Below are 16,924 nucleotides of genomic sequence, written 5' to 3' on the forward strand. Positions count from 1 at the left end.
TGATCTCACAGCCCACCTGTCTAGCTAACCTAATACTGATCTACCTCCTTTATTGTCCGCCCTCACCCCGTGTATGCCCTGGAGGCAGGGGCTTGTGTTAGTTTTCCCCACTGTAGCCCCAGCACCTGGAAGAATGCCTGGCATAGTTGACACATAGTAAAGATTCATAAAGGATTCATTGAATCAATAAATGAACAGAATTAGAGACTGCTGGAAGCCCAAATAGAATAGGCCTAAGTACAGGGCAGCTGAATTTCCCAGTCAGGAGGTCCCTGGGGTCTTTGGATAGAGCCCTTGCAATATAGGGGTTAGGCCCTCACATCTCCCCTGCATCTGCTGTCACTGTGGAGTCGGTAGGCTGGAACGAAGTGGTGGCAGTGAACCCGAACCTGCCTGTGCCATACAGTGGCCACTGGCCCTGGGGGCTGCTGAGCACGTACACTGGGTTGGTCCAAACAGAGGTGTGCGGTGAATGTACAGCTCCCACGGGAACCCTGAAGATGTGATATAAAGAAAAGACTTGGAAATAACACAGGAGCAATTTTTATACATTACATGTTAAAATGATCACATTTTGCATATATTGGGTTAAAATATGTCCCTAAAATTAATGTTTACCTTTTTAATGTGGCTACTAGAAATGTTTAAATTACATACGTATGTGGCTCACATTATATGTCTATTGGACAGAACGGACTTCAGGGTGCCATCCCCACTGTCGTTTTTTGTGATTCTAACGTGATTTTAATAAAAGTTCACACTCTCCTTATAGCCCAGGAGGCTGCTGTGGGTCAAAACATCATAGGGCAAGGACGACTGAGCACTGAGACCTTGGGCAAGTTAACCTCAGAGATGACTCTGCTGGCCCCAGAAATTAAACCTGGAAAGAGTGTTCGTGGGAGCGTGGTCATGACCAAAAGCAAGGCGGACAGCCATGGCTCCGGGTCGCAGAAGCAGCATCACTCACACCAGTCTGAAACACCACAGGTACAAATCAGGGCTCTACCGCAAGAGGGCTGGGATCTTCCTCCTCCCCAGCATCCTGCAGCCAGGTCAGTGCCCTTCATCCCTGCAGTGTTCCCACCAGGCCGGCCTGAGCGCTGTCCCTGTGCCCCTCCTTCTGAAAGGGGCATTCACCCAGCTGGTGCTCAGCAAACATCTTTTATGCTGTAGGCACTGGCGAAGTGCAAATAAAGAAAGCAGAATCCCTGCACTAAGAGTCTGATGAAGGAGATAACCACATGTACAAACATTTGCAATAAAGTGAAATTAGTTACAAAAGAAGTGTGAAAAGGGAATTAGGCTGAGCCACAGAAAATTGCCAAAATTCAATCCTTTTATAACTCCATAACAGCAATTTCCTATGGCTCAACCTAATTCTAAAGGAAGTTAAGGATGAAACCATTAATCAAAGTTGTGGGAGGGCTGCATGGGGAGTCCTGGAAAGTCAGAAAGAAGTCACAGCGTTTGAGCAATGTGCCAAGGAACTTAGCAGTCTCAGCCAACTGGCCGGTGCTACTGAAGCCAAAGACAGTGGGCGCAGTGAGTAATGAGTTGTAGGTGGAGAAGTGAAATCAAGTGAGTATAGGATTTTATGATGTTTGAAAGTGAAGGGGAAAAAACGAAAGAGTAGTAGAGGGGCAAAGCCAGGGTCAGGAGAGTCCATTCTCAGAAAAGAAGTAGAAGCAGGTCTATAAAGAATGGAGCCTCTGGAGAAGTGTCATGTGACAATCCACTCAAGAGAGAATGAGATCCTGGGAGGCAGTAGGAAGGGCAGAATTCAGCACAATTAAGGGAGAAGAGAGCCAGCTTCCTTTGGGGTCAGTAAAGGGTAAAAAACAGACACAGCTAAGGGTGGGAGAAGCCGAGTGGAGAATGGAGGTTGGAAAAGGCCTTGTTGAATGGCACTGTGATGCATATAGGAGGCATGGTCTTTTGAGGGAAGCAGCGAGGAGGCTGGGGCTGCAGAGCATGCTCAAGGGGAGTGACAGAGCACTGCTTCCACTATGGTGAATAGAAGCAGAAGTTGGTGATGGATAAGGAATAAATAGTTGGGAATGATAATGGCCCAACCAAGACTGGAAACTATAACTTCACAATTGTGAAGCTTTTCTCTCTCTCTCTCTCTCTCTCTCTCTCTCTCTCTCTCTCTCTCTCTCTCTTTTTTCTCTAGAGTCAGGGTCTCACTCTGTCACCCAGGCTGGAGTACAGTGACACAATCTTGGTTCACTGTGGCCTTGAACTCCTGGGCTCAAGCAATCCTTCCACCTCCGCCTCCCAAGTAGCTGGGACCACAGGCATGTCCCACCATGCCTGGCTAATATTTTAAATTTTTGTAGGGATGAGATCTTGCTGTGTTGCCCAGGCTGGTCTTGAACTCTTGACCTCAAGCAGTCCTCCTGGCTCTGCCTCCCAAAGCACTAGGATTACAGGCATGAACCGCCACACCTGGCAAGATTTCTCTAAGTGGACCTGGCAGCTCCCATTCAGGAGTGGAGAGAGAAGAATGCCACCCTTGAGGAGAGGGGGTGTGCTCTTAGAACTAGGGGGCAAGAGAGCTGAGGGTGCCATCAGTATAGGAAGCCCAGCCTCAGTAGAGAAGGAATTAAGAAGGAACATAGAATGGGAGAAACAGGAAGGGTTAGGGGTGGATCTCGTTACAGCCTGAGAGTGCTATAGGGACAGTCGGGGAGGTGGATGGAGCAGAAGTGAAAGTCCTGGTAGAAGAGGAGGCCTATCCACTGGGAAGAGCAGATGGATGGGGAAGAGTTGTAGGTCTTCATGGGAAATGAGACCTGTGAATTGGATAGAGCAGGTGGGTGGAATAAAGATGTAGGTCCTTAGGCCGGGTGCAGTGGCTCACACATGTAATCCCAGCACTTTGGGAGGCTGAGGTGGGTGGATCACTTGAGGCCAGGAGTTCAAGGCCAGCCTAGCCAACATAATGAAACCCCGTCTCTACTAAAAATACAAAAAAAAAAAAGTAGTAATAACTTAGCTGGGCATAGTGGTGCACACCTGTAATCCTAGCTTCTCGAGAGGCTGAAGCACGAGAATCACTTGAGCCCAGAAGGCGGAGGTTGCAGTGAGCCAAGATGGCGCCACTGCACTCCAGCCTTGGCAACAGAATAAGACTCTGTCTCAGCCGGGCGCGGTGGCTCAAGCCTGTAATCCCAGCACTTTGGGAGGCCGAGACGGGCGGATCACGAGGTCAGGAGATCGAGACCATCCTGGCTAACACGGTGAAACCCCGTCTCTACTAAAAAATACAAAAAATTAGCCGGGCGAGGTGGCAGGCGCCTGTAGTCCCAGCTACTCGGGAGGCTGAGGCAGGAGAATGGCGTAAACCCGGGAGGCAGAGCTTGCAGTGAGCTGAGATTCGGCCACTGCACTCCAGCCTGGGTGACAGAGCGAGACTCCGTCTCAAAAAAAAAAAAAAAAAAGACTCTGTCTCAAAAAAAAAGTACATAAAAAATAAAATTAAAGATATAGGTTCTTGTAGGAGAGGAGGCCCACATGTTAGATCAGGTAAGAGGATGGAGCAGAGGCAAAAGTCTTTAAGGGAGAGGAGACCTGAAGGTTGGATGGAACAGCCCACAGGGCTGAACTTGTGCCAGGTGATATCTTATTGTCACTTCAGTCTTATGTTTTTCTCACACCATGAAAACAGAAGCCATTGATTCATTGTCTTCTGGAGCACTATCCTTTTCACCCTCTTTTCCAGGATCCAGTAGAGTGTTCTTTACCCAGATGTTTATGGATGAACTAAAACTCATTTCTCTGTTACCATATAGGGTGTTATCAAGAGTCATTTCCTTTGGTTTTGTTCTGTCCATCTGGACAGGGAAGTAAAGCTTTTTAGAATTCTTCAAAGGCAGTAGAACACCCCAATTCTGACTCCAAACTCCTTTCAGTAATGAAACTTAAAGATCACAGTAGAAATCAGCTCACAGACCCCACATGTGGTGCCTGCACTGCCCAGTGTGACAGGACTCAAATGATCTGGACAACAGAGTCCCCCTGTGAAAGCACTTACCCAGGGAGATGGCAATTGGTCTTCTTAAAGCTCTCATAAAGCATGAATTTTCCAATGACTGATATTTCAGTCATGTTGCAAATGGGAAGAAATGTGTAAATATATTATATAATGAAGATGTGGCCCATAAGCTCATTTATTTATAAATCACCTCTATCCAGGAAAGCACCAGTAAGAAATCCTGATATTTTGAATGATATTTAATCCAACGCTCTCGCTTCTCAATTTCATGGCCTCCGCAGCTACTCACCTCCCTGACCACATCCTAGACATTGTTCATCACTACCCATAAACTCCAAGATCTCTGTGTCACAGTCCTGCTTTCCCACAGCTTTCTTCTCACTTTCCAGATGACTAACTCTGGTAAACACCTGGCCCCATCGAAACCTCCAGTCCTCATCCTCACTACCTATCACCCACCTCATGCCCTCTTTACCCAGTCTGGATGCCATGGTCTGCCACCATAGCACCCCCTTGCAACTTGCCCTTCACCACACTCTCAAGCAAAGCTTCAGCCCTGGCAAACCTAATCCCCCACCTACTCCATGCACACCAGCTGAGCATAGCTGGGGAAGATTCTCACCTCTCCTGCAGGATCTTAATTTAAATTTAAGACCACAGGTCTCTGGTGGACCCTCTGGTCTGGCTCAGCCTTCCATCTATTCAAGATGACTGCTTTATTGCTCTCATCACTCTCCTAGCCTCCAAAATATTTTCCTCTTCCTCATTGTCAGCCAATGATCCCTCTTCTGATTTCAGCGAGAAAGCTGCAGCAATCAGAAGACAATGACCTCATCTTCTGGTCACCAACTCTTCCAGCAGCCTCCGTCCACACATGGGGCTGTGCCTTCCCGACAGCTGAGTGTCTGCCCTGCCTTCACCCAGGGCCGATCCCTGCACATGGGCACCCGGCCCCACCCCTTCTCTTATCCAAGGGCTAAATTCCTGCAGTTGTCTCCTGTCTCCCATTTTCTCCCTACTCTACTCCCGTCAGCATCTATGCATGCTGTATTATTATTCCCATCATTAAAAATGCTTTCCCATGACCCCACATCCCCCTCCACCTATTACCTCCTCTCTTAGCTCCCCTCCTCTGCTGTTCCTCCAAAGAACTGCCGCATTGCCTGCCTCCCCATCCTCACACCCTCCCCCATCCTCTCTTTCACTGCTTCCGTTGGGTCCTTTGTCCCCACCGTTCCACAGCTGCTCTTCTCAAGGTCCTTGGCAGTCTTCACCTGGACAAATCCAGAGGTCAGTTTTCTGTCTTCATCTCACATGACTTCTTGGCAGCTGATCGCCCCCCATCTTGGAAACACTTTCTTCATGTGGCTTTCCCTCCTCCACCTTCCCTTCTACCTTATTAGCAACTCCTTCCTCTACTTTCCCAGCTTCTCAATCTCCAAATTCCTGGTCATTGGAGTAGCCTAGGACCAAGTCTTCTACTACTACTTTTTGTTACCTGCATTGTCTTTGCAGGCGATCTCAGTCAGTTGCATTACTTAAATATTTAAATACCTTTAACATGTTTGTGACTCTCGAAATTCTATTGCCAGCTCGAATTTCTTCCCAAGTGCAGGTTCATGTATCCACATTCATTTTCAATCTCTCTCGAAGGGCTTAGAGGCATCTCAAAATGTTTATATCCAAAAAGTGATTCTTGCTTCCACTGCTCCCCAAAAATTGTTCTTCTCCCAGTCTTTCCTTTCTCAATAAATAATTTCACCGTTTTCCAGCTTGCTAAGGTCAAAACTCAAGGAATCATTTTTTGATGCCTCTTTCTTTACGTTCCGTCTGAAGTCCTACTGGCCCTACTTCCAAAACGCATCCTGTATGAGCCGCTTCTTGCCACCACCATTTTCGTCTCGTCTCCACCACCATCCTCATCCCTGTTGCCATCGTCTCCTGTCCTGACCACAGTGACATCTTCCTGTGACTCATGTCACCTCATGTGATGGGTAAGGTGGTCTTTTAAAAATAAAAATCAGGCTGGGTGCAGTGGCTCATGCCTGTAATCCCAGCACTTTGGGAGACCAAGGGAGGCAGATCACCTGAGGTCAGGAGTTCGAGACCAGCCTGGCCAACATGGCAAAACCCCGTCTCTACTAAAAATACAAAAATTAGCCAGGCGTGGTGGTGCATGCCTGTAATTCCAGCTACTTGGGAGGCTGAGGCAGGAGAATCACTTAAACCCGAGAGGTGGAGGTTGCTGTGAGCTGAGGTGGCACCATTGCACTCCAGCCTGGGTGACAGAGACTCCATCTCGAAAATAAAATAAAATAAACATAAATATAAATCAGAATATTTGTCTGCTGAAACACACCAACTTCCCATAATACTTGGAATAAAATACCATGGTCTACAAGGCCCTGCATATTCTGGTCCTGGCGGTGTGGTGTCTTTTTTTTTTTTTTTTTTTGAGGCGGAGTCTCACTTTATTGCCCAGGCTGGAGTGCAGTGGTGCGGTCTTGGCTCACTGCAAGCTCCACCTCCTGGGTTCACACCATTCTCCTGCCTCAGCCTCCCGAGTAGCTGGGACTATAGGCGCCCGCCACCACGCCTGGCTAATTTTTTTGTATTTTTAGTAGAGACAGGGTTTCACCGTGTTAGCCAGGATGGTCTCGATCTCCTGACCTCGTGATCCGCCCTCCTCGGCCTCCCAAAGTGCTGGGATTACAGGTGTGAGCCACCACGCCCGGCCTTTGTGGTATCTTTAACCTGAAGCCTGCTATCTTCCCCATTGCTCACTCAGTTCCAGCCCCACTGGGCTCTGTTTCCCCCCCAGATTCCCCAAGCACACTCGCGTTGAAAGTGCTTGCTGTCCCCTCCCAGAAAGGCTCTGCTCCCAAGATCTTGTCTCATTCTTTCACATAACCCGGGTAACATGAGCATCCTCTCTACAGAGTCATTCCCCAACCCTGTTATGGTTCCTTATTACCTGGTTATTTCCTTCCTAGCACTCATCACTCTCTGAAATTGTATTGATTTGTGGAGGAAAGTGGCCTTTTCTGTCTCTTCCATTGGAATGAAAGGGCCCCAGGGGCAGCACTGTTGTTTGTTGTTATATCCCTAGTACCTAAGCGTGCCTGGTGCAAGATGGGTACTTAGTGAATAACTGTCGAATGAATGAAAAGCTGCATGCAGTTCAGTACACAAACAACGTACCTTCCACACTGTTGCCACTTGAAACTTACAGCGGTTCTTTAAGGTAGACAGGATCCTTCCATTTTATAATGCAATTCCGATTGTACAGATGAGGAAATGAGAGATTATGTGATCTTCCCAAGGTCCTGTGGCTGGTAAGTGTAGGCGTTGTTGAGATACAAGGCCGGATTCTGACTCCTGATCCTTCTCCCACTCAACAGATTTCCTCCAGCCCTCTCCTGCCGGGACCCACCCACCGCCGGCTCAGTGTCAGTCCCAGTGTCGGAGGGGAGACCGGGCTGGTGAGCTGTGTGCTCCCAGATGAACTTCTCGTGCAGATCTTGGCCGAGCGGATACAGGTGGGTCCATGCCGCCTGCACAGAGCTGCAGGGCTTGGCGCTCACACACCATCCCCGCGCACCGGACAGAGGTTCTGGGCCATCAGCCACCACGGCAGCTCTCTGACAGCTCTTGTCAGTCCTTGGCCCTGGCTCAGTCTGCAGCCTGAGGCCATTCACCTTCTTAAAGGACCAGAGAGGAGAAGACTACACAAACACTTTTTAATGACCAGAAGCAGAGCGATGTGTTAAAACTTACAATGTGGAGCCGTTCTGAAAGTGCGAATTTGGAGCTATGTTAATTGCTTCCAAAACACATTTTCAGTGTTACTAAGTGAAAAGGAAGTAACTGGGAAACAGTGGTTAAAACATAGTAACATTCTATGTAAATATTTATAAATGTATACTACACACATAGTAAAAACTTAAAATACATGTTAACTGGTTATCTTTGGGTAGCAGGATTATAGAATTTTAGTCTTCTTTATACATTTCTGAATTATTTTACAGTAACATATTGCTTTTAAAGTCAGAGAAACAGTAACACTCTTTTCCAAGTTTTAAATTTTTTCCGTAAGAATTCTACAGTTAAAGACAAGAAAATAAGATCAGCAGGATTGAGGAGGGTATCACTGAAGCCTGTTTCTGCTCATGGTTTGCAGACACAGCTACATTGCTTACCAGGTCCTGGAGCTGGGTGTTTGCTTTGTGTCTTCAACTAGGGCCACAATATTAACTGCACATTTAAATACAACAAAATTAACTTGAGGTTCCCAGAAGGGGAGGAATATCATCACAAGAAAGTTTTTATGTGAAGATTTGCACTGCTGCTACATTAAAGGCACATCACTCTCAACTGATTTGAACAAGGTGTTCCCATAAGCGTGCCAATGTTTCAGATACCCAGAGTAAAGGCTGAGAAACGCTGGTAAGGCCCCACAGTCAGCCGGTGGAGCTGTGCTACTCAAAGTGCTGGTCTCTGATGACACATGGAGCTTACAGGGCTTCTTTCATCCACAAAGTCTTGCTACAAAGTTTAGCCGCAGAGAAGGAATGATGTAGCCATGGTACCTGTTCAGTTGCCAGCTGAACCAAATAGTGTGTTTAGTGATATAGGTCATTTACATTCTGACACAAGCTTCTTGTCTCATCGAAAACCTAATGCTCATTCACTGGTGGCTGGTCTACGGCTACACTCTGAGTAACACTGAGTAAGGCAGAGGCTGTTCTCCAATGGTTACTGTTACCAAAATCATTACGCTCCAAGGCAGTAAGACCACTAAGAAAAATACAAAAGGCCCATCCGCTGCTGCTGCTGTTGCCTGTGACTCTGTGCTTGGGAACATCTTTCCCTTTTCATCTCATTTTTGTGTACCTCATGGATCTTCACAGACCGGCCCTTTAACATTTTTGTTTGTTCATTTATTTCTACAGACAGAATAAACCCTTTACTCTACAAGTAGGTACAATAAAAACCATCCTGCTGGGCACAGTGGCTCACACCTGTAATTCCAGCACTTTGGGAGGCCGAAGCAGGTGGATCACCTGAGGTCAGAAGTTCGAGACCAGCCTGGTCAACATGGTGAAACCCCGTCTCTACTAAAAATACAAAAATTAGCCGGGCATGGTGGTGGGCACCTGTAATCCCAGCTACTTGGGAGGCTGAGGCAGGAGAATCATCTGAACCCGGGAGGCAGAGGTTGCAGTGAGCCAAGATTGTGCCACTGCACTCTAGCCTGGGCGCTGGAGTGACCGAGGGAGACTGTGTCTCAAAAAAAAAAAAAAAAGACTGACTGATTAAACACTTTTATTCTTCTCTTTTATTTTATGATAGCACCTTGGATTTAGCAAGCAGAAAGGCATGGTGCTTGCATCGGGGCCAAGTAGGTCTGCAGAACCCTTTGCAGCCCCCGTAAAAGCATAAACAGAACAAATGAGGTTGTGGCCGTAGTAACTGTCTTTGCTGTCTCTGGTTTCAGCTGAGTGACTGCTACCGAGGAGTGGTGTTTGATGGCCTCGACACTCTCTTTGCTCGGAATGCCGCGGCTGCCCTCCTCTGCCTGCTGAAGGCCATTGGCAGCCGGGAGCATATATACGTTCTCAACATGGCCCAGGATTATGCAGCCATGAAGGCCCAGGAGAAAGCCAAAAAGGAGCAAGAAGGCAAGGCCTCCCACCTTCCCATTGGGCTTAAATGAAACTTTGACATTTGCTATTCCATTGGCGCCTCACCTCTGCCCTGTAAGGTGGCCAGGAGTTTGTATTTCTGCTTTGCTGGGAGGGAACTGGGACTCATGTGGCTAGTTGGGAGGTTCTGTGATGAACACTCTGCTGACAGCAGGTGCATTCCTGCTTCCCTCCCATCACACTGTACCCCTCCATGGTTTCTGCAATTACAGCCATTACAGATCCTGACTGAAGCAACTGATTTCCTTGTTGGTTTTGTTTAAGCCAACTGTGCATTTCTTATAAAACTCACGGTGCTTTTACACCTTAGCCTGCTGCACACCAGGCACTGTAGCAGACATTTTGTATACTTTGGGGCATTTAATCCTCACAATTACCCTGTGAATCTTGTCCCCATTTTATAGAAAAGGAGAATATAGCTCAGAGATAGCAAAAGTCTTGTGTCAAATCACATTGCCAATTAGTAGGAGAACCGGGTCCTTTTAATTCTAAACCCGTTGCTTTTCCTATCATTATACCAATGGCCTGGGAAAAAATTTAATAACCGAAAGATTTGCTTGAAAGATAGGTACACACGCATACAAGTAATGTTAGCTTAAGTTCCCAATGTAGTCAGAAGCAGCTCCAGCAAATCTTGGTCCCCCAGGGCAGGGGTTGAGGGACAGAGGTGGGTGGCGCTGTCCACGGGAGTCAGAGCCCCACCTCCTGGGAGCCTCAGCTCCAGCCACACAACTGCCCTTCCTTACTCGGGCTTGCTGCTCCCTTCTAGCACAATCTACTCAATTCATAATGCTTTTCCAATTAAGGAAATACTTACAAACACTGAGCTGTCTCAGTCCTTGAACAGAACTCAAAGTCAGCTTCCTTATAGTCTCATCCTGAGAAAAATCTGGAGCAGTGACCAGGCATCCCTCAGCAGTCATCCAGCCTCCAGCTGCACAGTTTTCCAGAAAGCTCATTTCTCCATACTGATCCACTTGAAAATAATTACCACTTTTCCTTTTCCCACTTATCTTCAGAATGAAATTTCTCCCAGTTAAATTGTGGGCTCCTGTCCCCTAAATCATCTGAATTGAAATGTCCTAATATGGCATACGTTCACACTATTAATACATTAAAATCTCATGCTTATTGAACATCTATGAACACACCAGGCACTGGGGAAAGCACTTTACATGATAGCTTATTTCATCTCTACAACGGCCCTATGTTACTATTCTTATCTGTGATTATCCCTTGGTAAGTGGCAGGGAAGAAACTCAAATGCAGGTGTCTGAGTCCACAGCTCAAACTTGCAAGGATGATGGTGAGAATGCTGTGCTAGGGAGGTGTGAGGAAGAAGCTGGTGCCTTTGTCCTAAGTGTCAATCACATGCCTGGACCTGGAATCTGTAGGGCCACAAAGGGGATTCCCCTTGGTGTGCAAATGGCCCTGTCACCATGAGCCCATTACTGGCATATGCTCATAATGAGTCAAGTCAGTGGGTGGTATATGAGTCTTCTATCATAGTTGTGACAAATGATCGCTGTCTGAGTCTGTTCAGACTGCCATAACAAAATTTCATAGATTGGGTCGCTTATCAACAGCAGACATTTATTTCTCACAGTTCTGGAGGCTGGCAAGTCCAAGATCAAGGCACCAACAGAAACAGTGTCTGGCGAGGTCACCTTCTGGTCACAGAAAGCATCTCACTAAGTCCTGAAACAAGCTCCCTCAGGCCTCTTATAAGGCCACTAATCCCAGCCATGAGGACTCTATTCTTGTGACCTAGTCACGTCCCTAAGGCCCTTCTTAATACCATCTCCTTGGGGAATTCAGTTTCAACATGGGAATTTCAAGGGGACACAAACATTTACACCATAGCAACCACAAACTTGGTTACTTAACACAACACAGAAATTTATTGTCTTACACTTCCGGGGTCAGAAGTCCTAACATCTTTCCCTGCCACTTATTAAGGGATAATCACAGATAAGAATGATAACTCCTCCCTTATAGGGCTATTGTGGAGATTAAATAAGCGATCATGTAAAGTGCCTTCCCCAGTGCCCAGCATGTTCATACATGTTCAACAAACATGAGATTTTAATATAATAGTAGTATGACTGTATGCTATCTTAGGACATTTCAAATGCAGATGATTTAGGGGAGAAGAGCCCACAATTTAACCAGGAGAAATTTCATTCCAAAGATCATGGGGAAAATGAGAAGTGGTAATTATTTTCAAGTGGATCATTATGGAGAAATGAACTTTCTGGAAAACTAGGCAGCTGGAGGCTGGATGACTGCTGAGGGATGCCTGGTCATTGCTCCAGATTTTTCTCAGCAGGGCCACATTCCTTTTTTGGCTGTCGGGTAGCCCCTTTTTCTTGTCTTTTCTGGCTTCTAGAGGCCTCCTGCACTCCTTGGCTCCTGGCCCCTTCCTTGCAGCCCTCTGACCCCTGCTCCTACTATCGCATCATCACCATCTCTGACTGACTCTCCTGCCTCCCTCGAAAGGACCCTTATAATTAGACTGGGCCCCCCAAGATAATCAGCCCACCTCAAGATCCTTAATTTAATCACATCTGCAGAGTCTCTCTGCTATGGAAGACAACACAGTCACAGGTTCCGAGTAATCTGATATGGGCATCTTTGGGGGCCACTGTTCAGCCACCTGCAGACAGAACCCAAATGTGGAAGTGCTTTCATGAAGGGACCCCACACCCCCACAACCAGGGAGGAGGCAGACCAGGCGCCACACCAGCTGCCCCACACTAAGACCCTCCTTCACCTGCTTAGGCTGCTAGCGAGAGTGGGAAGGACTTTTCCTCACCTTCCTGTCTCTGTGGTCCTCACAGAACGCAAGCACAAGGAAGCTCTTGAGAAAGAGAAGGAGCGTCTCCAAAACATGGATGAGGAAGAATATGATGCCCTGACCGAGGAGGAGAAACTCACATTCAATCAGGGGATTCAGCAGGCGCTCCGGGAGCGGAAGAAGAGGTCAGGGCCAAGGGCTGGCCAGAGCAGAAGCCATTCCCCCGGGACCGTCCCCACAGAGTGACCAGGACTGGGGTGTGAGCCCAAGCCATCTTCCAGGGGGGAAGCAGTAGCTGCAGAAAGCCCTGGAAGGTGACCTGCAAGGAGCAGAAAGACACATCCCGCCCATCCAGGGTGCTGGTTGCTGTACCATTCAGGGTTTCTCCCACTGTCCTTACTTCCCACTGGAGGGCATTTGAGACCAGGCTGTAATGTCACGGGCGGCCCTGGGAGAGGGGCCACTGGCCTTTTCGCTGCCCTGGGGCCCCTGCTGACCCTCCTGACCAGCGCCCCCAGGTGTGGATTATCAGCCTCTGTGCTCTCTGCCTCGGTGCTTCAGTGTCCACAGCTGGTGATCCAGGGTCCACTCTCCTGACCTGGGCATAGTGACTGCTCCCCAAATCTCAGCCCTTCCTCCCCCTGCCTGGGTCCCCTTCTTGGCCTTGGGTGGTGCCGCCCATTCCCCGAGGTCTAACTGCCATGGGAGAGTTCCTCGGCCTGGGCAGATCCTCGATCCAGGGACCGTGGGCAGGCTCACAAGCCAACACCCTCAGCCACTTTCTGTACCCCTCACTGGGAACCACACAGAAACCACTCGATCCCCGCATGCCTCCTAGTGCCCAGGATACTTAGGACTATCTCAGAGGGACGGGGACAGTGGATCATGTGTCCTTTCTGCCCTCAGATCTTCAAAGATTGCAGGGATGGGGTGGGGGGTAGTGGTTCTATTGCCTCCTCCCTAGGATTTCAGGCACTGGAGGTACAGAGCCTAGATACCCACCTACTATTTACCCACTTCTCTCCTCTCCTCCAGCTCCACACTTCTCCCACTGACCTGAAACAGCTTTTGCCCTCCCTGCCCCTACAGTACGTCCTAATCTTTTTTTTTTTTTTTTTGAGATGGACTCTCGCTCTGTCATCCAGGCTGGAGTGCCTCCATCACACCTCAAGTGGCGCAATCTCAGTTCACTGCAACCTCCACCTCCTGGGTTCAAGCAGTTCTCCTGCCTCACACCACCATGCCCGGCTAATTTTGTTGTATTTTTTTGTAAAGACAGGTTTTCGTCATGTTGGCCAGGCTGGTCTCAAACTCCTGGGCTCAAGTGATCCGCCTGCTTCAACCTCCCAATGTGCTGATATTACAGGCGTGAGCCACAGCGCCCAGCCGGGTGTGCCCTAATCTTTCTGCAGCATGGTCCACTATAGAAATGCCCAGTCCTCCAGACTTACAGAAAGCCTTGCTTTGAGACTTTAGAAAAAACTCCTCTTTTTCACCAGGGCTGTTGCTTTCAGACATTCATCTCATAGTGGACCTGGAAAATGCAAATTTGAGTCTCAAAGTGCAGCAACAATTTGTTTGTGTCACACCACACACACACACACACACACACATACACATACACCACATGAAGTAAATGAGTTTGCTTCAATGGGCAGAGAGCCATGGCAACCGGAAACAATTAGGAATTCCTGGATGAAAACAGCTGGGTTAACTATTTTCAGAAGTGCTATTCCCTCACTTGTTTGTGCTTGGTGCTTGGCTTTGGTCCACTCTCTGCTGTCAGCAGAAGGGGCAGGAGCAGCTGAATGACAGCAGAAAGAGAAGAGGGTGGAGGAGGGGAACACGGCTTTCAGACTATGCACCATGGCTCTAAGCTAGCCACCATAGAGACTGCTTTGAAAATACTGTTTCGGACTGGGCGCAGTGGCTCATGCCTGTAATCTCAGCACTTTGGGAGGCCAAGGTAGGAGGATCACCTGAGGTCAGGAGTTCGAGACCAGCCTGGCCAACATGGCGAAACCCTGTCTCTACTAAAAATACAAAAGTTACCTGGGCATGTTGGTACACACCTGTAATCCCAGCTACTCAGGAGGCTTAGGCAGGAGAATCGCTTGAACCTGGGAGGCAGAGGTTGCAGTGAGCTGATTGCACCACTGCACTCCAGCCTGGGTGACAGAGCAAGACTCTGTCAAAAAAAAAAAAAAAAAAAAATGTCTTATTGTCTGAACAGCAAACATGTTCAGCTATGGGAGGCAGGCCTCATCTGCACTAATACCAGAACAATCTTTGAAAGTTGCTTTTTTTAAGTGCTAATATCGTGCTTATTTTCAGCCTTTTTCTCACTGTCCTATGAGAGGAGATTGGACTCGAAATACAGATTAATGGAGAATTCCTCCTAGTTGATTTTCAGTGAATCAGAGTCTTGCTGAATGACCATTCAAACATAGATGAGAGTCATTTTTTCTTTCTTTCCTTCTCTTCCTTTCTCCTTTCCTTCCACTTATCCAGCTTGCTTTGTTCTTTCTTTTTATGCTCAAGAAAGCTCTGCCCAATGTCCCTCCCCCTGGAAGTCCCAGGCAGCGGAGGGGTGAGGCATGGGGGCCCCTGAACTATTTTTTCTCTGCCTGGTTTGATGAAGGGAGCAGGAGAGGCTGGCAAAGGAAATGCAAGAAAAGAAGCTACAGCAGGAGCTGGAGCGACAAAAGGAAGAGGATGAGCTGAAACGGAAGGTCAAAAAAGGAAAGCAGGGACCCATTAAGGAGGAGCCCCCGCCGAAGAAATCTCAAGCATCAAACAAGCAGGTAACAACCCTCACTTGCTCCTCGCCAGGAGACCGAAGCGGAAGGCAGCCTGGTGCATTCCCCTTCCAGGAAATTAACCTGATCATGTTGGGATCATGTGGTGGGACAGAAGGCAGGAGGAAAGGGACCAATGCTTGTTGAATGCTGATTGTATGTGAAGTGCTGAGCCTGCGTCATACATAATCGTGTCGCCCTGTGAGGTTCAGAGATGGGAAGACACAGATCCAGGACCTCACCCAGTTGGGTCTGGCCACAGCCCTTGCTCCTTCCACCACCCCCTGCAGGACCCAGGATGGTGCCGAATAGGCTAATATTCAAGATGTGTTCCCAGGAAGCCCCAAAGCCAATGAGCCCATGTGTCCAATCAGGAGCATACCCTTGGCAACCGTCAAGGAAGATGCTTCGGCATGAGCTTATCCTCGCAGGCAAGTGCCAGCAGTTTGTCGGTCTGCCAAGCATAGCAGTCGCCTCACTGCCCCCTGTGGCACTGGAAGAGCAGAGTGGCTAAAGGAGCCCCCACAGTGGTGATCCTGGCTGAGGGCTGTGACCAGCTGGTGTGGCAGCCACGAGTCCTGAGGGTGAAGCTATAACCCATCTCCGGACACGGTAAAGACTGGCCCAAGTTGGTGAGTGAAAGACAGTGACAGTGGCTGGGCAGACATAAGGGCAGAGAAATTGGTGTGCAGGGGTCTCAACCAGGGAAAGCTCAGGAAGGAGCAGGATCTAAGCACACAGAACTAGGCACAGATTTGGGATGCCTGATATTGACCTGAAGGAAATCTATGACATCTCAGGCTGAGAAGAAAAAGGGGTCCCTAAGAAAAAATTACCAGGACTGATCCCTGCCTCTCCTAGGTGATTTTGTACGTGAAGCCAGGAGGGAGAATTTGAGTGCCTGTGTGTTTCAGCCACTATTTTTGCCATTAAACAAAGTCAATTTCTTATGTGGCATAAGTTCAGGATAATCTATGCAGAAGTTATCTTCCCAAGTTTGCTTTTAAAAGACAACATTTCATTCATCATTAAAAGAAAGACTATTTGCAGCACAGTTAACCTCAAATTATACCCACTGACTCCATCACTGGTGTCTCCATCTGGAATCTGTTGAAACTTTTAAGTAGGAGCATGTGGATTTTCCTATTTTACTCTCAGTTCAAGTTGCTGTCACCTGAGCACCTCCCCTCCGCCCAGCCCCTGACCCCAGACCCCACTACTGGATTCAGGGCAGGTACTTTTGCATGTGCTTTGTTGACCTTGGATGAGGTGATAAGGACCTTATCACGGTCATCCATTTGGAAACAGGCTTGTGTATCATTTGAGCTTAGCACAAAACATAATCAATCATGTTCCCTGGGGGGACTTCTTGAGACTCTTGGACTAATGTGGTTGTCTGGTCTGAAAACACTCAAGCTCAAGAAAAACTGCTGAGACTAGATGTGTTCTCAGGAAGTGAAAGAAAATTCCAGGGCGAGTGCCAAGGTGAAAGGGAAGGACTAAAGACCTTCCTGCTTCCTCATCAAAAGGATTGCTCTGTGTCTTAAACCGTCAGCACCCCTCCCTGCTCTGGCTTCAGCTCTTCTCACAGCCTTTAAAGATGTTCTCAAGAATCACCCACCTTTAA

General features: G+C 48.1%; 1 protein-coding gene across 3 annotated transcripts in view; it reads left to right on the forward strand.

The window, feature by feature from the left end:
• HYDIN (HYDIN axonemal central pair apparatus protein) overlaps positions 1 to 16,924 on the forward strand; it is a 463,051-nt gene that overhangs the window by 323,758 nt on the left and 122,369 nt on the right. For all 3 annotated transcript variants that reach the window (XM_050772650.1, XM_050772651.1, XM_050772652.1), the window contains 5 exons: positions 773 to 987; positions 7,399 to 7,536; positions 9,495 to 9,678; positions 12,543 to 12,684; positions 15,141 to 15,303. In XM_050772650.1, coding sequence (XP_050628607.1) covers positions 773 to 987; positions 7,399 to 7,536; positions 9,495 to 9,678; positions 12,543 to 12,684; positions 15,141 to 15,303 — 842 coding nt within the window. The remainder of the gene's footprint in view (positions 1 to 772; positions 988 to 7,398; positions 7,537 to 9,494; positions 9,679 to 12,542; positions 12,685 to 15,140; positions 15,304 to 16,924) is intronic.

The sequence above is a fragment of the Macaca thibetana genome, chromosome 20, assembly GCF_024542745.1.
Source record: "Macaca thibetana thibetana isolate TM-01 chromosome 20, ASM2454274v1, whole genome shotgun sequence".
NCBI lineage: Eukaryota > Metazoa > Chordata > Mammalia > Primates > Cercopithecidae > Macaca > Macaca thibetana.